Source organism: Periplaneta americana, chromosome 7, assembly GCF_040183065.1.
Source record: "Periplaneta americana isolate PAMFEO1 chromosome 7, P.americana_PAMFEO1_priV1, whole genome shotgun sequence".
Taxonomy (NCBI): Eukaryota; Metazoa; Arthropoda; class Insecta; order Blattodea; family Blattidae; genus Periplaneta; species Periplaneta americana.
The window spans coordinates 146,513,763-146,538,132 of record NC_091123.1 but is presented as its reverse complement, the minus strand read 5'-3'; the positions used below and the strand labels follow the sequence as shown (position 1 = coordinate 146,538,132).

The 24,370-nt window shown below is 37.8% G+C and overlaps 1 protein-coding gene across 2 annotated transcripts in view; it reads right to left on the bottom strand.

The window, feature by feature from the left end:
• Positions 1-24,370, bottom strand: part of LOC138703538 (tubulin beta-1 chain-like) — a 59,395-nt gene that overhangs the window by 4,933 nt on the left and 30,092 nt on the right. Inside the window, exons 2-5 of one of the 2 annotated variants that reach the window (XM_069831487.1) lie at positions 8,454-8,562; positions 5,334-5,707; positions 2,479-2,909; positions 15-339 (exon numbers count right to left, since the gene is read on the bottom strand). In XM_069831487.1, the coding sequence (XP_069687588.1) occupies positions 15-339; positions 2,479-2,909; positions 5,334-5,707; positions 8,454-8,562 (1,239 nt within the window). The remainder of the gene's footprint in view (positions 1-14; positions 340-2,478; positions 2,910-5,333; positions 5,708-8,453; positions 8,563-24,370) is intronic. The other variant, XM_069831488.1, reaches the window with a different exon arrangement.

Below are 24,370 nucleotides of genomic sequence, written 5' to 3'. Positions count from 1 at the left end.
AAAGGTGTAGTTACCTGGTACTGCTGATACTCCGACACCAGGTCGTTCATGTTGGATTCTGCTTCTGTAAACTCCATTTCATCCATGCCCTCGCCAGTATACCAATGCAAGAAGGCCTTACGCCGGAACATTGCAGCAAACTGTTCCGATATACGTTTGAAGAGCTCCTGAATAGCAGTAGTATTACCAATAAACGTCGAAGACATCTTCAGACCCTTGGGCGGAATGTCGCACACAGCTGTCTTCACATTGTTGGGAATCCACTCCACGAAGTAACTGCTGTTCTTGTTCTGTACACTTAACATCTGCTCGTCGACCTCCTTCATGGACATGCGGCCTCTGCAACATTACTTCAATGTATCACTGCATTCAAAGCCAGCAAAACAATGTCTAATCTAGTTAATATTCATATAACCGTACTGCTGAGATGCCAACCTGTCTGCTGACAGAGACAACATTTCACATTATAATGGGTCCATAATGGTTTTAACTTACTGTTACTTTTAAAAATTGTTTGCTGAAAGACTCTTAAACACAGTCTACAGCTGTCGCAACACAAGATGGCAGAGATATGTTCTAGGTGGGGCAGGGAGGGAAGCAGTGATGCATGAACGTAATATTGTTCACCATAGTATTCCACGGCTTTCCCTTGCCCCACCTATAATATATCTCTGCCATCTCGTGGCGCAACAACTACAGTAATGTTTTTTCTTATAGAAGAAGACTGAATTAACCATTTCTAAGGCCAAAACTTTCTTCAGAACTGACAAGAATGGATAATGATAATGATAATGATAATTATTATTATTATTATTATTATTATTATTATTATTAATAACAATAATAAAAATAACAACAACAACAATAATAATAATAATAATAATAATAATAATAATAGAAGAAATAAATTAAATAATAATAATAATAATAATAATACTGTAATAATAATAGCCACCAGCGTAGCTCAGTCGGCTAAGGAGTTTGCCTGCCGATCCGGAGTTGCATTTGGGTGAGGGTTCGATTCCCACTTGGGCTGATTACCTGTTTTGGTTTCTACGAGGTTTTCCCCAACCATAAGGCAAATGTCAGATAATCAATGGCGAATAGTCGACCTCATCTCGCCAAATATCATCTCGCTGTCACCAATCCTATCGATGCTAATTAGCCTTGTAGTTGATACAGTGTCGTTAAATAACCAAGTAAAAAAATAATAATCATCATGAACAGGTAAATACATCTTCCTGTTTCCACAGTTTATTTCACTTTTATGTTCTTCCTCAATTCTGTTCTGTCTTCCCAGTCTATCTCTTCTAAAATCTTACCAACATCCATCCAAGAGCTTCTGGCACGACCTCTTTCCCCTTCCAGATGGTACCCAGTCTAGAATTCTTCTCGGTAGCCACTGATCTGATCATTCTGTTATTTCGCAAAATCTAAAATTGAATTCTGAACTTTCATTTCTCTTCTTATTGCCTCACTTCGGATTTTTTTCCAATTTAGTATGTCTTGCAGAGCGTCTTAAATAGTCCATTTCTGTACTAAGCAGTTTCAAAATTATATTTTTATTCAACTGCGATGTTTCTGCTCCATATGTTAAAGTACGGTACTTCGAATTATGATGATAATGATAATAATTCATTCAGGAGAATAATAGCTTCCTGTAATAATGGGTTGCCAAAATAAAGCATACCAACAGAAGAAATTAAATTATCTGTTACAAATTTTTATGAATATTTTTTTTAATAAAGAAGCAAAGTGAAGTAACAATTGGGTAAAAGAATAACAATGGTTTCGAAATTTATAACGAGCTATCAAGGGCACTGACATTTATGTCAGCTACATATTGCTTTTCAAAAGTCCATGAAAAGTCGAGGAATTTTTCCACATTTACCTATTAGCAGCCTCATAACCTATGAAATTTCGAGGTGAAACTTGTCAATATAGGATGAATAAGTAACTGCAGTCTTTGAAGTCTAGAGTGTGATAGAGGATATTGTGGCAATGAATTTCGAGAGAGGAACAGCCATGGTATGATTATTAGTTATGAAGATATTAGAGGCAATACCTCTAGTATTTGTGGAAAAAATCTATACATTCCTCTATTCTACCTTCGAAATTCCCTGCAATTACCAATGCTAGATGCACACACTTGAAGCCATTCTTTAGTGCCAATCAAATTTGAGCTTTCCAGTGTGTATATTGAGATTCTTTGGAGTATTATAGCAGGTTTCTGTGGTTTTTTCGTGATCCCTGTTTTTTAATCTTTTGTCTTTCACAATTTTGTCTTCAAACTACAGATATACGTTTTTCAAAATATTCTTTCTATTTCTTCATAAAATTATTGCAAGTAGTAAAATTTAAAATGAAAAAAAAAATATGAACTTCTAGTAAGTATACAAATGAACATTACTTCACCCAACATGTATTCAGTGCAGAACATTATTTGTACATCAATGCAGCATCCATATTGTACTCTACCTGAATATAGCGGCCACTGTGAGGTAGCGTCCATGCCGGGGGTCACATGCAGCCATCATATTCTTGGCATCGAACATCTGCTGAGTAAGCTCTGGCACTGTGAGGGCTCTGTACTGCTGGCTGCCACGAGACGTGAGAGGGGCGAAGCCAGGCATGAAGAAGTGGAGTCGGGGGAAGGGAACCATATTGACAGCAAGCTTTCGGAGGTCGGCATTTAGCTGACCAGGGAACCTAAGGCATGTAGTGACACCGGACATTGTGAGGGATACTAAGTGGTTGAGGTCTCCATATGACGGGTTGGACAGCTTTAGTGTCCGAAAACAGATGTCGTAAAGTGCTTCATTGTCTATGCAATAGGTTTCATCTGTATTCTCGACTAGTTGATGGACTGATAGGGTCGCATTGTAAGGCTCCACCACAGTGTCAGACACCTGCAACATGACATTAACTTAACACCAGGACTAATCTTGAACAGTGCATTTATGAGTAAACTATAAATCTAAAATAGACTCCATTCACTTTCCAATAAATACTTTTGGAAAATAGATAGAAATGTTGGTACCACTTGCATGGCTTGGCTTGGCTTTACACTATACTGCTGCTTCAACACTCACTGCAGCTGATACCAGGTTGGTCTCCAGTTTGTCGTAAGTTATTACTTTCGAAAAAAAAATTAAAAGTAATGTACTTATTTCAAACCTAAAACCATTTTCTGCAGGCAAATTTTTTATAATTTAGTGACTACTGAAATAATTACTATGATGGATCTGTATTCCAAACTATAGTTCAACTTCACTACATTTCGATCTGGAGACATGGGAGTTCAATAAAACAAATTACTCTAGTATTGAGCTCGATGAGACCGCTATATAATCTGTCTACTAGATCAAAAGAGCCTTGCACCTAATCAAATTTAGAAGCTTGTTCGTTAATTCTTTTTTAGTGTTTTCTCTGTACTTTTCATGATACCGGTACCAAAAATGAATGTATTTCAAGACAATGTATCACAAACATAAGACTGCAAACCATGTAGTTTTATAATCTACAATTATTAGATACTGTAGTTATGTTTGCTATCAAGAGGCGACATCCACTCATTATTTGGTAACTAGTTGAAAAGTTTGCAGATTTACTGTGAAGATTGTCCAGTTTTATGTTTGTAACCAAATATGAAGATGGACGTATTTAGTTTGCTTTTATACAGGTGTACAACAGTAAGTTGATTAATCATATGCAGTCTGCACTTCTTAATGTTAAGTTAACTGCATTTTCGGAAAGGAAGTTCACACTTCACTGTGCTGATAGTTAAAAAATAGAAAATAAATCACTTTCACTGGATAGTCATAAGTAATATTCCTCTGTTAAATGCAAAATGTTTCAGTTTTGACTTTTTTCCTTCCTTTGCAATGCAGTCCAATTGGGACGTGCTTCTTGCACCAGACTTACTTTCCATTGATTCCCATGGCCTAGATCAATGGTTCCGAAACCTTTTTTTCGGGCCATCACCCCCTTGACTCCGTAAAGTCATCCTCAGTGCTCCCCCCTCCCCCATCTTACTCGAACCCACCTTTATTCAGGAAAGCGACTTACATGACCCACAAGGAACAGTAACCATTTTTAAAAACAATTTATTACTGAAGAACTTTATGAAATCTTCACTATGTTAACTTTTGCAATTTACTTGGCTAACTAATTTCGAAGTGGTATCCTTCATTGTAAGAAGCCTAGTCTTTATTTGTGTATTAAATGATCTGTTTCGTCTTGATTATTACTCATTGTTCGATACACTCTTAACACTTATACTCACTGAATAACTTTATGATATCTTAACTATGTTAACCTTTGTAATTTACCCGGCTAACTAGTTTCTAAGTGGTAGTTTAGGCTTCGGACAATGAAGGATACCACTAGTCAGCCAGGTAAATTGCAAAAGTTAACACAGTAAAGATATAATAAAGGCATTCAGTGATTATATGTGTTAAAAGAGTATCGAACGATGAATAAATGATTAATTTGTATTTATTTTAATGTCCGATATAAAACATTTAACTTTAACAGTAACTTTACATTAATAACTAAACAAAACATTATATTACAATGCTATTCACTTGAACGTTCAGAAAATTCTTAATGTGATTGATAGCCTTGATGAAGTGATATTAGTTTTCCTACGTCTGGTTTAATGCAACTTAACAGGAATCTTAATTAAATCTCTGCGTTGAGTTATCTGGAGTCTGTTTCTTTGCTGCGCAAGAAATTTCATGACTACACTAGAACCACAGTCCATCAAATATGATGGAAATGCAATGAGGAGCTATTTAACCACTCTTCACAGTTAAGGATAGCGAGCAAATATATCTTTCTGCAACCAAAACAGTAGCAATTACTTGCACATTTCAGTACCATGCAGTGCTCCCCCAAGTGCGTCTGCAGAATCCATTCTCAGTGGTAGCAAGATAGTTAGAAAATTAGAGGAAATGGATGGACGAGGCGAGAGAAAATTGAACATTAAAAAAAACCAGTTCTGAAATCTAAATTACCCTGCGCACGCATTCATAGTTTGAATGCATTCGCTTTTGTTGAATTGTTTACCGAGAGTTTAACAAAACATATCAAACTCATAAAGAAAAAGTCGTAAAAAATAAAAATCTCTGTGATTAGCAATTGCTACTACTGGATACCCCCTGCAGGCGCCCTTGGTACTATCCTGCCTTTCAGGGCCCCACTGCTCACCAGGGGACAGTATCATCCACCCTGGAAACCCCTGGTCTAGACTGTTCAAGCATGAAACATCGTGAATTTTACCTGAAGCTGTCTCATGCTGTAATATCACTACTACAGTTTCCTTTACGTACCTTGGGGGATGGCATGACTGAGTAAGTGTTCATGATGCGGTCAGGGTACTCCTCACGAATCTTTGAAATTAGCAGAGTGCCCATGCCCGAGCCAGTGCCGCCACCCAGCGAGTGTGTCAGTTGGAAACCCTGCAGACAATCGCAATTCTCACACTCCTTTCGCACGACATCCAGCACAGAGTCCACGAGTTCTGCACCCTCTGTGTAGTGGCCCTTAGCCCAGTTGTTTCCTGCACCACTCTGACCAAACACAAAGTTGTCAGGCCGGAACAGCTGGCCATATGGACCTGAACGCACTGCATCCATGGTACCTGGCTCCAGGTCCAGCAAAATGGCTCGGGGAACATACTTGCCACCTGAAGAAGAAGTCGCGACTGAAAATTGAAGCAAATCCCTCACTCAGGTCTCCTGTGAAGAGTTGTCCTTACCTAGAGGTCAGCTCTTCCAGGAGCCATGAACTACTGAAACAATGGAAGCTATTTAACTACAGAGCAACACAAAACAATTTTTGAAGAGATGTATGTTGCATACTCCTCTTCTTGAAAATTGGAAGGACAGAATGTAAATTGTCATTATTTCCAACAGTCGTCCTGTACAGTCTAATAACTAGCGTCCCTGTCTTGGACACTCATTTTGAACTGTGTAACAATATGAAGAAATATATCGCAACTGAATGCTGAAGTAATTCTATGAACTTCAAAACGTTTTTTCCAATGGATGATATTTTGATTTTCATTTGTGAGAAAAAAATGCATGAAGAAATCTTCTAATTCTTGAAATTAAGCACATTATGTAATTTAAAATAAAAAAAAAGTATTTTTTTTACTAAAAATTATTGTATAAATTGACTATGCTGAATGAAGAAAAACAGCCGAATAGAAGTGATTACTGTACACTGAGAACAGACCCAAAACACTCGATATTAAGGGCTGCTGGCGCTTTTTTTTTTTAATATTATAGGAGAAAAATTTGCTCCGGCGCCAGGGATTGAACTCTGGTCCTTGGTTCTATGTACCAAGCGCTCTGACCACTGAGCTACGCCGAATTCAATCAACAGCACCAGAATCGAATCCTCCTCCTTCGATGTTTCCCTTTGTGGCCTGACTCCAAGTTAGGCATATACAGTGAATAACAGAATTATTCGGACACCTGAATATTCCAAATGTTTATGTGTATGTTACTAAACATGTTTGCAAAAACGCAGAAATTACGCTTGCGGTTACGTTAAATAAACCAATTTGCATAATATGGACATAAAAAGAGCTTGCTAATGAAACGGTATGTTAACATATTTATATAAAAATAAAAAATTATACAATTTACTGCTTAACAAAAATATTCGGACAGTCGTGTTAGTCCTATTCTGTACACTCCTGTTGATCACTTACATTATAAAGTAGGTGGAAGTACAGAGTTTCAATAATTTGCGAGAGAACTTAGTCTTACATGTGCTGTCGTTTGAGCAAGACTGAACACAAAATGGGGCGTAAAGGTAAGCAAACAACATTTAATCAGAGGCAGTTAGTGATATTCCATCACGAAAAAGGGAAAACCATTCGAAACATTGCAGATTTGATTCAGATGAAGAGAAGTATAGTGTCTGACATGATGCTCAGATATAAAAACGATGGCAGAATAGAGCTGAGAAAGCAAACAGGTCGCCGAAAAGTCCTCACAGACAGAGAAGAATCTCTTATTATATCAGACAGATTAAAAAGAATCCTCTTATAAGTGCCCCGAAGTTAGCTTCTGAAATTGAATCGGCTACGGGTAAAAAAGTTCATGCCCAAACAATTAAGAGGGCAATACATCCCAAACGGGGCTACAACGGAAGAATAGCACGAAAAAAGCCTTATGTATGTGAAAGGAACAGACGTAAACGACTTCAGTTTCTTGAGGAATATGAAAATAAATGTGAAGATAGGTGGGAAAAGGCTTTTTTTTCTGATGAGAGCAAATTCAATGTTTTTGGCAGCGATGGTAGACAAATGGTCTGGAGAAAGCCTAAGGAGGAAATGAAAACCAAGAATTTGCGAGCTACTGTTAATCAAGGTGGAGAAAATGTGATGATATGGGGGTGCACGTCAGCTTCTGGGGTTGGTGAATTTGTGTTCATCGAGGATCTCATGAAGAAGGAAGATTATCTACACCTCCTGCAACATAATTTAGTGAAAAGTGCAGAAAAGCTTTGAATTGAAAAGGAATTTATGTTTTACCAGAACAACGATCCCAAGCATAACTCTTATATTATACAAGAATTTCTGCTCTACAAATGCCCTAAAGTGCTTCATCCCCCTCCACAATCGCCGGATTTGAACCCTATTGAACATTTATGGGAAGAACTTGACAGGAGGGTTGGATCAAGGCCTATTTCTTCTAAAGAAGAGCTAAAAGCAAGACTTCAAGAAGAATGGGTGAAAATTCCTATAGACATAACAAAAAAATTAGTACATAGCGTGCCACGCCAACTGAAAGAGGTTATTAAACAGAAGGGTAGTCCTACAATGTACTAATAGTAACGAGCTGGAATAGTATTCTTTGTTTTCAAAAAGTGTCCGAATATTTTTGTTAGTGTTAGAAGTCAAATGTTTTCCTTTATGTTTTTATAATTATAAGAAAATTAAGTTAATTGGAATTATTGTGTTGAAAATGTTTATATGAAATGGGATACTTTTAGGGAAAAAATAAAGCTTATTTTTACATATTTATATGTAAATATATGTCATTGAATTGTTAGTTGACGGATGTCCGAATATTTTTGTTACTCACTGTATGTGTTGACATGTATCCAATGTCAACTGCCATTATACTAGGAGCGCACTCAGCTGAATGACTTGTTGGCCGGGAATCCGCAGTTATTATGCACTGGTAGCTTTTTTTTTATTTATTTATTTGCAATATCAATATTTTTCTTTAAATATCATGTCAAAGTATTAACACCTGAATGTCAACTCTTGAAGACAGTACTGACAACGATCTATTGCATGTATTATCTCCATAATGCACTAAGAACAAAATACCACCACCGGCCCAGAGGACTTCTGTATTAAAAAATGAACCACGTGCTGACCAAAGGACTGTTCATCTTCTCAATCTCTAAACTGCGTGCTGCTTACTCACCAGACGCCTCGTTGTAGTAGACACTGATGCGCTCCAACTGAAGATCAGAGACGCCATTGTAGGTGCCCGTTGCGTCTATGCCATGCTCGTCTGAAATTACTTCCCAGAACTGCAACAGTATGACGAAATGTCAGATTTAGGACATGGAAAATAGTGCTACGCAGTGCAGTGCAGCAGTTTTCCTTTACTACTCCACAAGTACTATGGGAATAAATTATGGCAAAACAGTTGCAAGTCAGCATTGGCTAGTCTTAGAACCATCTGAACTTACAAGTAACTTTTGACCCTCCCCCACCATGCACATGCAGCTGAAACTTACTTCAAAACATCTCCAGTCGAACTTGTTAGTCTATTTTAACTATTCTCTGTATGCAGTTCAACTTTCCTTAGCTTTTTCTATTTTAATTTGTTTAAATGTCAATTAGTATTAACTGCCACGCCATGTAAAATCAAAAGGATCACGACATTACCCTCTTAAATTTTAATAATATTTTAAATGCCAGTATTACTTATAAAAAGTTAGAAATTAAATTTAACAGGCTTTTGGAAGGCATGTTCTCCTTTTTTAAGCCTTGTCTTCCTGTCCTTCAGGCATTTAAAAATATGCCAAACAAATATCAAACATGTTAAAATGTAGGACTATTGTAAACTGAAGTTTTCGTAACATTGTTTCTTGTCCTTTACGAAAAAAAAAAAAAAAAAATATATATATATATATGCAATGGCCAAATAAGAAACAAATTGTTTCCTTCTTCTTTGAAGGTACGGTACCACTACTTTACGAACGTTTATGACATAACTTGTATAGATTCATAAATATTTGAAGAACAGTCCACTTTTTAAATTTCAGCGAACAAACTATACCAAACTCAATGAAAAACAAAATGTGGTACCAGTTAACTCATTCTATGAAGTTGTTTGTTAAAAATTAAACAATGGCTTCAAAACTTTTTGTGATTGTTATTATATGACCTAATTACTAACGAAGTTCAAGTTTGTACTTCGGCAATTCTATGAATGTATCACACGTAATGCTCGTAACAACATTTTTCAGTATTATTGATTTTGTTTACAGTGAGAATTTACAATATACAGTATTATCATAGTCTAGTATATACAGTCACGAAGCTCAATATGTAGTAAATATGCATCCATAGATACAGTAGTTGCTAACCACTAGGATCGCTAATATCGCCTCATTACAGACAATGAGAAATAGTTCTGGCACAGTCTGTTGTTCCTAGCACCCTCAAAACTCAAGCTTCGTGACTGTATATACTAGACTGCTATTATCATATGAACAGCATGAAAGCAACAAGACAACAAAGCAACAATTTGAGCGTGCAAAACTGTATGTCACATAAGGACATCGTCGAATTATCCATCATAATTTTTAGTAAAATTTTTCTTTTTTCACAATTTTGTCCTCCAAGACATTTTAGCATCTGGTCACCCTGTGACCCCTAAATAATTGTTGCGAGAGATATTAATATTGAAATATTGAATAAATGTCAAAATTAGCATTACAGACGCACGCAGAGGGTGGAAATAATATAACTCTTCCAATTTTAACAGCTTATTCCTTGGACATAGTAAAGCAAAAAATTGTAATACGATATTAGTTGCAAATGAATATTTATCAGAAAGAAATTAATTTTCCTGTAAATGTTAATAATGTTTTACTTGATAAGTACTATCCATATGATTCTGATTTTTTTACTCTTATCATTAGAGAAAACTGATAAGGAATGATTTTTTCCCTTTGCAGTTTTTGAATCGAATGTAAGGGTTTCTTCCTTGAAAATTAAACAGATTAATACTTATTATTTCCTGCCATTAGGAAGTCTGGCAACCCTTATGCAGAGTAAGGGATGGAATGCTGCTATTTGGACCTAGTGCGTTTGTGTATTCAAAGGTGAGCCGGCAATACGCTATTGCCAAACTACGCAGATTTTCAGCCCAATTTTCTAAAATTAACCTTGCACTTAATTACAAAACGCATAATAAGTATATTTATTTTATTCTATTTATTACCCCTTCAATCTGCAGAATTACATCACTTCCACTCTTTTTTGGTATAATAGATCTTCAATTCAAGATTGAGAATTGCTTTAAAAAGTACCCTGTAGAACCTGCTTTGAGAAAGTTCAAACAAAAAAGTCCGCTACGATCGCATTCAAACTTAGCAGGATGTCTTATGAACTTTTACCTCTAAGCAGGTTCTGCAGGGTATTATTTTTAACAATTTTACGACGCTTTATCAACTATTAGGTTATTTAGCGTCGATGGTATTTGTGATAGAGAGATTGTATTTGAAAGATGACCGAAGACTCGTGTGATTACCCGACATTTGCCTTACAGGGACCAAAACTTAGGGAGGTGAACCCAACAAGGTTCTCAGCACAATCGGGTATCGAACCCACGCCCAAACGCAGCTCCGAATCGCCAGGCAAACGCGCTTACTGCGTGAGTTACGCCGATGGCTTTGCAGGACAGCAAGGATCTAATTTAATTTAATTTAATGTGATATTACTTATAGAGAAAACCTACCATTCACAATGTCACGACTGCCTAACATCTCGAAGTAGATCACAGTCTCATTTTCTTAGACATTTAGGTGAGAAATATTGACATCAGAAGTACCGGTAAGCTCCATTGTTATGTCTCAACTCAAGCCGTTCATTTCTGTTCAGGCAGCCCAAATAATAGACGAGATGTGTGGGAGGTATTTAATAGTTTCGCAGGAGGAATGGGTATTACGTCCACTAACATAGTCACGTACAGTAGTTGCAAAAAAAAAAAAACCGGACCGACCCTTGTAACTGGTTTCAGAGCCGTGTTCATTCCAGAACACGACAGACTGGTAACTAAGACTTTCGTGGTTCGAATCCTGCCTGAGAAGGAAACTTCCTCCCCCCCCTTATTCAAATTTATTCCCAATACTTTTCGATTGCTGGTAAAATTAACGTTCTGGTAATAATAAGTTAATTAAGTAGTAAAATATCGCTGCAATCGAAAAGTATTGGGAATAAAAAAAGTTTCCTTCCCAGGCAGGATTCGAACCACGAAAGTCTTAGGGCCATATTCATAGACATTCTTAGCGTGGGCTTCCGGTGGATGATCAGCGAACTAACGTTTTTCGTATTCATAAACCAGTGTTAGCGATATGATATGAATCCTGTACATGTAATCACTCGATAGCCGGGGCTAGTTTAGCACGCTCGTAGCGCGGGCTAGTGAAATGTCTGTGCATAGCACCCTTAGTTACCAGTCTATCGTGCTCTGGAGTGAATAAGACTCTGAAATCAGCTACAAGGGTCGATCCGGTTTTTTTGCCACTACTGTATATGGAGTTGGACCAGATCTACGCATTCTGTTGTTGGAACATCTTATATTCAATGCTACAGCTGTCTTTCAGTTTTGCTGTCAAGAGTATGTCCACTAGCGTCGTGCATTACAGGCCCTATGTTCGGTTCCATTTTGTCGAGTACGGCGAAGTTCGATATTCGCCGATGTTCGCTCTGCAGAAGGAGGCCTGTCGTGTTTATTCCACCTCGTTATAAAAATATTCGCTGTCCTCCACTCCCACCCTTTCATGTTTTAACCGCTGAAGGAATTTAATACAGATCTTGCGATTAATTTTTCATATGAAATAAGACGAAGTTTGTAATGTCTTCGTTGCCTCTCTAATGTTCGAACATTGCAGGACACTAGTGTCCACCCCCAGTCATGTTGTGCGTGATGCTTGAAACAATTAATAAACTGCTTAAGGAGACACTATGGTGAAACAGTGGTGAAAAATTAAGAAAATCCACTTAAAAAATTATTGCGACTATTTAGACCGAGCTCAAAAGCTAATTAATTTATATTACCTACCACGACTATTATCAAACTTTTGAGCCAATACGAACTAAACATTCTGAAAACTGTGACGCAAGGAATCTTTTAGTGACGCCAATATAAAATATATTTTTTAAATATAATTTAAAAGCTAATAGCCCTAATGGCACCAAATTTTATTCAGATATATTGTAGACATGTTTATGTAGTTTAAGTCCACACCTGTGGAGTAACGGTTAGCGCGTCTGGCCGCGAAATCAGGTGGCCCGGATTCGAATCCCGGTTGGGGGCAAGTTACCTGGTTGAGATTTCTTCCGGAGTTTTCCTTCAACCCAGTATGAACAAATGCTGGGTAACTTTCGGTGCTGGATCCCTGACTCATTTCACCGGCATTATCACCTTCATCTCAGTCAGATGCTAAATAACCTAAGATGTTGATAAAGCGTCGTAAAATAACCTACTAAAAACTATGTAGTTTAAAGTTGATAAATTTTGGATGAAAATTGTAGAAGTTTTAAAACTGACGTAAGTGTCCCCTTAAGTCAAACAATTATACAAAGATACGATTAGAGTGTTCATCTACATCCAATAGGTGAAAAATACAGAGCAAAATAAATAGTGGTAGTATAGTATTTTATTTAACGATGGTTTCAACAGCAGGAGTTATTCAGCGTCGAAATTCAACATGAACGAAAAATGATCGGCAAGTTTTGTCTGAGCTCTTCGAGGACGGTTCCTCACGTGCAACAAGCCTACGGCGCGGCCTCCAAAGCTTCCACTTCCCTCTATGGTAAGCTATATTAAGGAATTTTTGGCCTTTTAAAATTAATCGCCATCAACAGGGTTTAATCCGCGACCTCTAACCCAACGTCTAGCAAAATAACTACAGGGCCACGGAATGAGAACTTTTCTGGCTGGAAACCATCTGACCTAGCAGTGATGAATCAAATGGGTGGCCCGAGGAGAAATTCCACCCCCCCCCCTTCCCGAATTCCAGGATGTTCCCCTCGAGATTTCAGACTTTTTAAAAATTAAAATATGTAATTTATACAATATTTTATTTCAATTTGACTTGACTTTTCAGTAACTAAAATCAATTCTGTTAGATAAATTTTCAGGGTAACCGTTCCCTTGAAGGTTGATGGTCTGTCAGCCGATCTCGACTAGTTGAAATTTTATTCAGGTATGCTGTATTTTTATTGGCGTAGTTTTCAGAAGTAGTTTTGTTTAGTAGACATAATAATTTTGTTTACTAAAATAGTTATAGCTACAGTAGCCCAAACATAAATACGTATTTCATTATACTTTGGGAAAGACATTTCCTTTTCTTAAAAAAGAAAGATTTACTGAGTAGTCAATAGAAAATGCATTCATTGCATTTAATGAATAAAATTCTCAATTGACTTTAAATGAAAGTGAAATCTGTGAACAGGTAATAAAATCTGTGTTGCCTTTGTCCAGTGCCGTTAGTGGTGAGCCAATGAATAAAACGGTTGGACGCGAAATTAAATTGAAAATATATGGGAAACTAAATAGGATTGGTTGTATTTAGATTGCACTATGGGGTGTCACATGCATTTAAAAATGATCTCAAAGCTATTCAAGAAACAGGTGGGGTATTCGTGTCAGTGCCCTTTACAATGACGTCGCCAGGATCAGGGCAAGGGGGTGCGGATGGGGTGAGAGTTGTAAAAATGTGGTACATAAAAAATCCAAAATGTTTTCTCATGCACTTGCGCGCATACTACACATCTGTTTATTAATATTACTACGTATTATTATTATTCATAAAAATACATTAAGTAGTTTTCTCGCATCCAAGAAATTTGGTTTGTTTTTGCTCTTCAAAATAACTTATGTCTAGTATTTTTTTTAATAAATTGCCCTTTGGGGTGCGGAAAGGGGTGCTCCGATTTTTTATGGGGTGCTTGTGTACCCTTTCGCACCCCCCTAGCGACGTCCCTGGCCCTTTAGAAAAGCTACTTTAATCTGTGAATAATTACTACTTATAGGCCTACTAAATATAGGCAGTTTATGTATAAAGGATACAACAACAATATTAGCTAACATTATTTTTAAGTTAATGCCTATATTAACATTTAGTAGTATTTAAAACACAAACGAATAAAAGCTTTATTTCTTTAATTAAACCCATTTTTCTATGTTCCCTTTTACACAGACTGCTTCTGGCGTTTGAAGGAAAGATCTGAATTATTGCTTCTTTTGCTGTCTCCCCGTATAGTAGGCTATAAATCCATCCCGAGGAGAAAAGGTCTGGATTCAACTAGTGTAACGACTTTTTGAATACAACGACGAGAATGAAATTGCTTTGTTACAAAACAAATCCAGACTTGACTGCCAGCTGGTGATAAGCACGAGGACGCGGGCAGAGATAAAGCGGTCGTTAGCTCCGGATGGCGGGCAGGGTTGTCCACCTCACCACACAATTTCTACCCTAGACATTTGCAAGATAGCTGTGGACTACCTTGGAATCGCCCGCTTTTCTTGTGCGTTTCCTAACCTACTTTCAGTCAATAGGCGTCGCCTGCGAGATGACAGAATGTGGGATAAAGTGCCGGTTTAGGTTTCTTCTAGATTCGGAGATATCCGCGTCTTACCAAGCACCTCAGGCAAGCACTTAGGCCAATGTGAATCCTCGAGTGGGGGAGAGTCCTTCACGTGGCGTCTTTGGACTTCCCGAGCTCCCTTATTCACGAAGCTACCAAATTCTTTTGCAACATTTTTGGAAAATAATTTTTATCAACATCTTTTGAAGTTAGGTATACTGTATACGCTTTTGAGATGTTAAAAAAAGATAACATAATATAGATCGCAAAGTTACAGTGAAGTTTGATGCTTTTTAAGAAATGGACGAGATATAGGACGACCGAGAAAACACTGTAAAGATACCAGTATAGATACTCTCGAGGTAACATAGCAAAAAAATATTGATCGTAAATCTACAGCGTTTGATTAGGTTTCTTACCAATTGGACAAGATATTGGGTGACCGAGAAAATACCGTAAAAATAAAAGGCCTCTTGAGCTAACCTAACAGAATATTGATCGTAATGTCACAGTACTGTTTGCCCTATTGATCATGTTCCTTTAATAAACGGACAAGATACTGGACGACTGAGGAAAAGCTATACAAATATTGATCCTCTTCGAGATAGTATAGCAACAGGACATTTATAATAAATCAACAATGATGTTTGATCGTGTTTATTAACAAGTGAACGAAATATTGGGCGACCGAGGAAACTATAAAGAAAATATCCTCTTACGATAATGAAGGGCTCCTGCAAATTGATAACACTGCCTCATAATAGCGCATATAAACAAGTTTGTTCGTTTTTTAGACGAAATGGCTGCTGTAGAGGGCAGAAAAGCTTGATTTTCATGTGAACCAGTCGGCTATTATGTCTAATGTGCAACGGCATTGCCGAACAAAGTTTGGTGCAGATCCACCCAGTCCGTAAATGGTACACTGATTTTAAGGCAAGATTCTTCGCAAGCGGTTGCAATTTCATCCGTACCGACAATAGTTGCTGCAGGCCCTAAAACCAGAGGACAAAGTGCTACGAAGAAATTTATGCCACTTTTAATCTTTCTGGTAAGGTGAACAGACATAACCTCAGAATCTGAGGGTCGGAAAATCCGAGTACCTACGTGGAACTTGACTATAGGCTTGATGTGTGCCGTGTTACCAAGGGGGACACGTTGAACATCTTTAAGGTAAGAAACTAAACTTCGAGTTTCTCTTTCCATTGGTACTATTTTCATGTACCTCAGATTTATAAAACGTAAATTACATATGTTCAAAACCGGAAAGGTTTTTTTTTATAGGAGCCCTGTATAGGAACAGGCAATTGATCGTAAACTTAAAAGCAAATGTCCACAGGTCGTAAAATGATATCAAATCGTTACAGTTGATTTGTATGCAACACAACAATGTCGGCAAATTGGGTTCGACAAGCGGTCGCTTCGATTGTGAAGTACAGTTACAGACACGTGCCTCCGCGTGCTATTCGTGGTGCAGGAAGCTCCGTCTGGAGGGCTGCGGCGACGCAAGCCGGCTCCTGGATTCCAGATGCTATATTTGGCGCCAGACGCAACCCGACTCTCCCCCACAGGGTCATCACCCCGACGAGTATTTCCAGGTCTTCATAAAGACGATCTACGACACTAGCACACACAAAAATGAACTCCAGTTCGGATTTTATCCTCGAGACAGAAACCAGAGACGCCGGGTTCACTTCCAGAGGGGGTAATTGAGACGTCTCCATCGCATGGTTGTCTCCCCTTGTCTCGTTCACTCCAGGTACGCCACCTCTACAGTCGAATGGCGTCACAGGATCCATCTAAGCAGTGAACAGCATCACGTTAATGAGACAAGATGGAGTCGATCAAGGTGCGATGTCAACTGATCTGTAGTCGTTACTAAATATGCTGTATTTCAACTTTATTTCCTCAGTATTAAATTATTGCAATGCTGGAAAAAATCAGGTTTACAAATTTAAAAATACATGTTTTCAGTATACCTGATATAAAAAGTGTTGAGCATGAAGTCTGTACAGCTTATTTATCCTAATTGAATGGGCAGATTGTGTCCATATTCAGCATGCCACTCCGGGAATGATTCACATACAATGTAATTTGGAAACATTAATAATGTATTTGAAATCGAGAGACCAGTATGTGCAAGTTTTGTGTGATCTCCAGAAAACCTAGGTTCATATTAATTTAATTCAGTCCGCCGAGTTAGCTCTGTGGTAGCGTGTCTGCCTCCAGACTAGCCGGCCCGGATTCGATTCCCGACGGGGTCAGAAATTTTCATGTAAAATTTCTACCTCGGGATTATGAGAGATTGCGGTGTATAACTTCTAATCACTAGATTGTGCACCAATATGCCTGGCCGTCGGATGGGGACGTCAAGCGTGGCGACCCTCTTGGTGCTATTCGGCAGGAGTAGGCTAAGTGCCGGCACCGGGTTTCCCCTTCTCCCTTCCTCATCATCATCACTCATTCCAGACACTACACTTACACATACACTCACTAGTACACGACATAATTCTCCACAGATACTACACATGTACAGTGTGGCCCGCCGAAGTGGCGTACAACTAGAAAATGGGTCACAGTCCTGCCATCTATCCGCAGTATGCGGAACCCGAATCACGCAAGTGAAGTGGGTGGGCATTGGATACACACACATATTAATTTAATTTACAAAACTTCTCTCAGATGGCTGCCATATGGACAAAGTGAAATAGAAAACTTGAAAATCTATAACAAAATAGCAAAAATCTGGTATAGAAAAGTAACAATTATAGCTCTAATTATATAAAAGAATGCACAAAAGTAACAAAGGAGTATGATTTCCTTTTACAAAAAATATATATATATATATATATATATATATAATTTATAATTACTGCAAAAGAATTTTTTTTTTTTAATTTCGAAATTGACCACTTAAGCGCAGCAATCGCAGTATCGAAAAATACGACTTCTGTAGTTCTTGTGAAGTCCAAAACTGCGCCAGAAATTTGGGTATAGTACCTCGTGCCTCAACCACTAAGCCAATAACATTTTATACTGTCTAGTTTGTATTTGGTTTTTGTAATACGTGACAGTAGGCTCATACATGCTCTTCTTCTCGGAGTCCACCTCCTCTGGCTGTTTTTCGTGAGACTCAAGGCAAACAAAATCCAATATTAATCCATGCTTCTCAGATGGTCTGAACGCGATGACATCGATGAGTCTGCTACTGCCGTCAGTGGCCAAACCAGGGGCCTCCTCATAAACAGTGTAGCCACAATTCATTAATCTGATATATTTCGAATACCAGTTAAAAAACACTAAACAGTAATTCCATTCTCTGTGACAAGAGAACTGAACTGTGCTGGAACATATACACGTTGAGATGAATTTGTGTTAGCATGCCGACATACTTTTAGGAGTTTATATGAAATTAACAATTATTTTAATTTTAGTAAATATTCCACTTCAGGTGAAACTGGTGCTGGCAATGAGTGCTGCTGAACTGAAGACAAATTCTATCAGTGAATTAGACTGATTGCTGATTGCTCAGTTTAATTTCGCATAATGGAAGTGCACTGATGCAAAAAAAAAATAATTTATAAGCTCTCGTATAACCTGAACAACAACCTACTACTCCTTTTATACTAGGATAGACTTTTTCAATCGAACTTCGGTTTCTTCCCTCCCTCTTTCTAAGACCAATACGGGGCGAACTTTGCAAACCGGTATGTCTGTACGAGTTTTTTAAACAGCATTTTTGTAGTTTTTGGACATTTTTGCATTTTCAGTATCGATATTTTTATTTTAAATATATGCAAAATACTAAAAAGGCGCTTTTCAGGCACAAACACGGGTTTTAGGCATTTATATTTTTTTAGCTGGTTATTTAACGACGCTGTATCAACTACGAGGTTATTTAGCGTCGCTGAGATTGTATTTGGCGAGATGAGGCCGAGGATTCGCCATAGATTACCTGACATTCACCTTACGGTTGGGGAAAACCTCGGAAAAACCCAACCAAGACATTTATAAGAATTTATGGTTCATTTAGGCGTTTTACGTCCTATAGAATTTTAATAGGGGGATCCTGTGTAACTACATGAAACATATCTGAATAACATAGTTTAGGACGTAGCAAAGAAAATAGCTGAGGAACTGGAAATCCGTTCTCTACTTATTACAGCCACACTTAGGTGTGGATCGTGCGTTTTAGCTCTAAATAGGCCTACAATCATCAGTCACGTTCACCGAAAGTGTGATAATCTCACAGATGACAAACAGGAACAAAGTTAAAAGGAAAAAGGACTGATCTTCATTACCAGGCTACGCAAATTATATAATTTGAAAACTGATGAAAAAATAAGTAAAGAAGTTTAAACAGTTTAAAGGTGGGAGACTTTACACTAACCCTCCCGGTTCGTTAAGACAGCCCGTTTGTATCCGTGAAGAAGCTACACACATTTGGCCAACACTTTGGAGATCAGGGTTTTTGTGCGTTATGCTGCTGACAAGGAATGTTGTATCTTAATACCAGGAATTAAGACAAATGACGCATTAGCCGCACAAATAAAGTTCCAGACGGATGAAGCTTCTCTGTTCCCACGTGGAGGCATTTTACTCAACACCATTAAGTACAGTATCAAGCATGAACGAATGTTAGAAGAGAAATGTGCGTCTAAAAAGTCTCCCATCCAATATTTCAGACGTCCTAGCTGCATCTTGCTTGCTCTCTCTCGTTATTACTTGAACCTGTATTAACGTTGAGAGTTTCTATGATGTAATTTATTTTGTGCCGTCCGATCGCACTTAAAGACATTCCGGTCCTAGTAATTAGAGTCGACAAGGGGAGAGACGTTCAGTAGAGCTTGAGAGACAAACCCTCATGACTGAAGTTAGTGTCGTGAAGCTGCTGGCACTTTCTCGTGAGTTCTACACTTTTCAATTATACATCTTGATTACACAACTTATAACAATGTATCACTTCGGAATATGTATGATAAGAGCTTTCTTACGAGCAAATGCTGGGTAACTTTCGGTGCTGGACCCCGGACTCATTTCACCGGCATTATCACCTTCATTTCATTCAGACGCTAAATAACCTAGATGTTGATACGGCGTCGTAAAATAACCCAATAAAAAAAAAGAACTTTCTTGTGTTAAATATTATTAACGTACCTTGTTAACATGTTTCGAAGATGACCGAAAATAGGTCGAAACATGTTAACAAGGTACGTTAATAATATTTAACACAAGAAAGTTCTTATCATACACTTTTCAATTGTTTATCGTGTTCCGTTTATTTGTAGTTCATTTTTACTACGTATACTGTATATCCAAGCAAGATGAAACTCATTTTCCGTACTGCACAAGATTTTTTTGTAGTTCCAAAAAGTAAGCTTACATTGTTTTGGCTGAAATAACTTAATATATTAAGGGTTCAGAGCCATAGTGGACCAAGTGCCATATATTAAAACAGATAAAACAAGGGTTAAAATTAAGTGGTTGCCATAGTTTAATGAAACATATAGCAAGTAATACTGTATAAAGTATGCACATTAAAACTAAATGATATGTCAATCTTCTTCTTCTTCTTCTTCTGGCATGTAGCTCTTAAAGTTTAGCTAATGCCTCCTTAACGATGACAGCCTATTCCTCTCTATTTTCTGCCTTCTTCCTCCATCTTCTAACTCCTATCCTTCGCAGGTCCTCCTCCAAACAGTCCAACCTCCTTAACCTCGGCCTTCCTCTGTATCTTCTCCCTCCTGGATTTCCATCAAAAATCTTTTTTAATCGTTCTACCACCATCCATTCTGATCATATGTCCAGCCCATTCTATTAACTTTTATCTGTGTTACTATATTAGGGTCAATCTTCATTAAACTATGGTATTCACTTAACTTTAACCCTTGCTTTCTCCGTTTTTTAATAAATGGCGCTTGGTCCACTATGGCTCTGAATCCTTCTATACCCTACCAAATTGTTACTTAAGTGGACACAAATATTAAAAAAGGAATCTAATCGTATCTAGATCCTCATACTACCTACTTGGCAAAACATTACCTTCACTTTTACTCACTTCCGACACTTACATTGACATTCACCCGATAAAGGCAGGATACTTTACAACAAAGGCCAACCTCGTGTATTTCCGATTCTGCGCACAAGCTCTGAAGTGTTACATTTTCTTAAAATTATACAGCTCTCACTTTGCCATATTTTCATATGGCTAGGAATACGTTAATTTTATTTAGTAATGAGAGTAGATATCCGCCGCTGTGTGGATTTATTGATAGCATAAGCCCTACGCGCTTCCTAATCTAACAGTTCGTGGTTCAATTTCAGGCATGGGCATATGAGATTTTCTACTGTTCACGATACTCAAGTGACAATCCCTTGTGTGCTGTCCTCTGTTGTGTCCGCAGTAGCTCTGAGCCATGCTGACCACATGTCAGAAGGCCCGCGTTGTGGACATGTCGCGTGGTGGTCCAGGATATACCGGTACTCATAAGAATATCCTCGTCTGTCCTTCGGTATCATATATGTTAGCTTACAAATTTATTCATATCATTCATTATGCGCTTATATAGGTATGTGGCCTGAGGTATCTTATTCTGTACCATCTGCGCTTTCTGTTTATCATTAGAGTTTCTTCTATTTACTTGTCACTAGATGCCTCCAGTTGATTGAATTTATCATTCCGTCTAGGCAGGAACATGGCTGAGAAAAGATTGCCGATATGTTATATGTTATAATAATCCGTGGCGCTACAGCCCATGAAGGGCCAAGACCGATCAGCCGGCTGCTGGCCTCACGTCCACATGCCGAAGCAGATGTAGACGATCATCCAACCAGAATGGAGGTATCGTGTGGTTAGCACGATGATCCTCCCAGCCGTTATAGCTGGTTTGCGTAACCGGATTTCGCTACCTATCGTAGCTCCCCAAGTGCATCACGATGCTGGGTGGGCACCGGTCCCATACACTGGCCGAAATTTCATGAGAAAATTTCTTCTCCCATGAGGACTCGAACCAGAGCTCATTCCGTAACGCGAGTCCTAGGCAGGATGCCTTAGACCACGACGTCACGGCGCGGGACCTGTTACATGTTAAATGAAATAATATTAACTGTTGATACATTCTTACACATTACCTATTCACGTAATAGTAATAGAAACATTGTTTGGGTTCTCATACAGGTGTACAACACTACTTTTTAAGAGGTATCATTGGCGATACTTTTGGTCACTAGCATGACTTTTCATAAATAACATTACTATAGTTTTCTATAATAAGTAGAATACATAATATTGTATAAACCTGATAGCTGTTATTTCAAGCTCGCATCATTTTCATATAATCAAAATATTATTTACAATATAATACGCTTCACTAAAAAGTGACACTGATATGAAGAATAAGGGTAGGGGTAGTTACGAGCAAGTGGTGAGAAATGACGACAAACTAGCTCTACTAAAGTAGTTTGACAATACGTCCATTTTTATGTCGTCAACTGAATTCGGTGTAGAACTAGTAGAAGACTATAAGTGCTGGTCAAAGAAAGGGTACTGTGCCCGTATATTGCATAATACTCCAATAGATGGACAGTTTAGTAAAAAATTGTGGGCAGAAACAATTCGTATACTAAGTCAATGCCTGTAATAGGGAGTGTGTGGAACTGCCAATCAGATTTGATCACTGTACCCGTGTATTGTACTCCAATAGATGGACAGTTTAGTAAAAAATTGTGGGCAGAAACATTTCGTATACTGAGTCAATGCCTGTAATAGGGAGTGTGTGGAACTGCCAATCAGATTTGATCACTGTACCCGTGTATTGTACTCCAATAGATGGACAGTTTAGTAAAAAATTGTGGGCAGAAACATTTCGTATACTGAGTCAATGCCTGTAATAGGGAGTGTGTGGAACTGCCAATCAGATTTGATCACTGTACCCGTGTATTGTATAATACTCCAATAGATGGACAGTTGAGTAAAAAATTGTGGGCAGAAACAATTCGTATACTGAGTCAATGCCTGTAATATGGAGTGTGTGGAACTGCCAATCAGATTTGATCACTGTTCCCGCACCTGGAGCGAACTACGGTCGAAATGGATTAGGTACCTTGAAACGGTATAGGCTTTTGTTTAGGACGGGGTCCGTCTGAATATACACAGTGAACATTTTGCAATATTTTGCAAAATGCCTGTTACTATATATTATAATGTCACGTAGTGTTGTTGCTGTTATTGTTATTATTCTTCAGATATTTTTTTGTTTACCGGTAGTGTAGTTCCTGGTACAGAGCATCTTCACAGATCATCTTTTTTTCCACGAAGGAAATATATTTTCTGTAGCCTATAATGTAGGATATAATATCACATATGATACCTAGCCAAAAACAAGAATTGAGGTCATGATAAACATTTTGATTGGTTAGTGTTTGTCTTTGTATCGCCAATTATCCAATAAATAATATTTTAATTTTTTTTTACTTTAAATTTGTTTCGGGACTGAAGAGGTTAAATGGTGAGTGGTGAGGTACCAAGAATTAAAGGTGATTGACATTTCAATGCTACCAACCTTGAACCTAAGGCACTAATGTTACTAAAATATTGAAAGCTTAAAGTAAGTTATTCTTCACATACAAATCGCTGTATAAAGGAATTATATTATATTTCCTCAATATAATATGTTATAACACCGATATAAAATAAACACACAATATGGCATCTGAATAAAATTGGTGAATTTAATTTAGAATAGTTTGCCTCGCTTGATTAATATCTGAAATTGTGCTAACCTAACAGCTACAAAATGATTAACTGCCATGATATCTGTAACATGCGTGTATTCGAGGTAGTGAAGTGAACATAATAGCTAGAAAATCACTAAATTTAAGCTGATGATTAAGTAATGGGGGGGGATGTTGAAGTTTCAACTTGATAATTGACGTTACATTGTGCCATCTATATCCCTTACAGCACTGGCTTCTAAGTTTGTTTCATAGGAGGTAAAAAGACGGGAAGGAATGTTTGAGTATATTTTAAGCATCAAAATTTTTGTCTGAAGTTATTGATTGATACACGAAGCTGAGGGTAAGTTCTCCGAAAGAAAAAAAAACTGACATGTGATTACAGACATACTGCTCCAATTCATCTGGAAACTTCTGAACATACTGATTACAGCTGTCAAAAAAAAAAAAAATAAAGTGACCGTAACACGATAAAAGAAAAGAAACGACGAGGATTTGAACCTGAGACGTTGACATCTGAATTCCGACGTTCTTCCAACTAAGCCACGAAGGCACACGTAAAGATGCATAATAATATGCAGAAAAATTGGTCCAATCCCCACGACGTCCTGATGATTTGTGAAAGCTCGTCCAGGACGTGTCCACTGGACTGCAAAATGTGATCGAAATTGGAGGAAGATGGACTAAATATTGAATTGTGGCTTTTTTTTTTAACTTTTAAGTGTTCGAATTTTCTAAGGCAGACGCCAGTATGCTTGTTTTGTTTATGTCACGAAATAT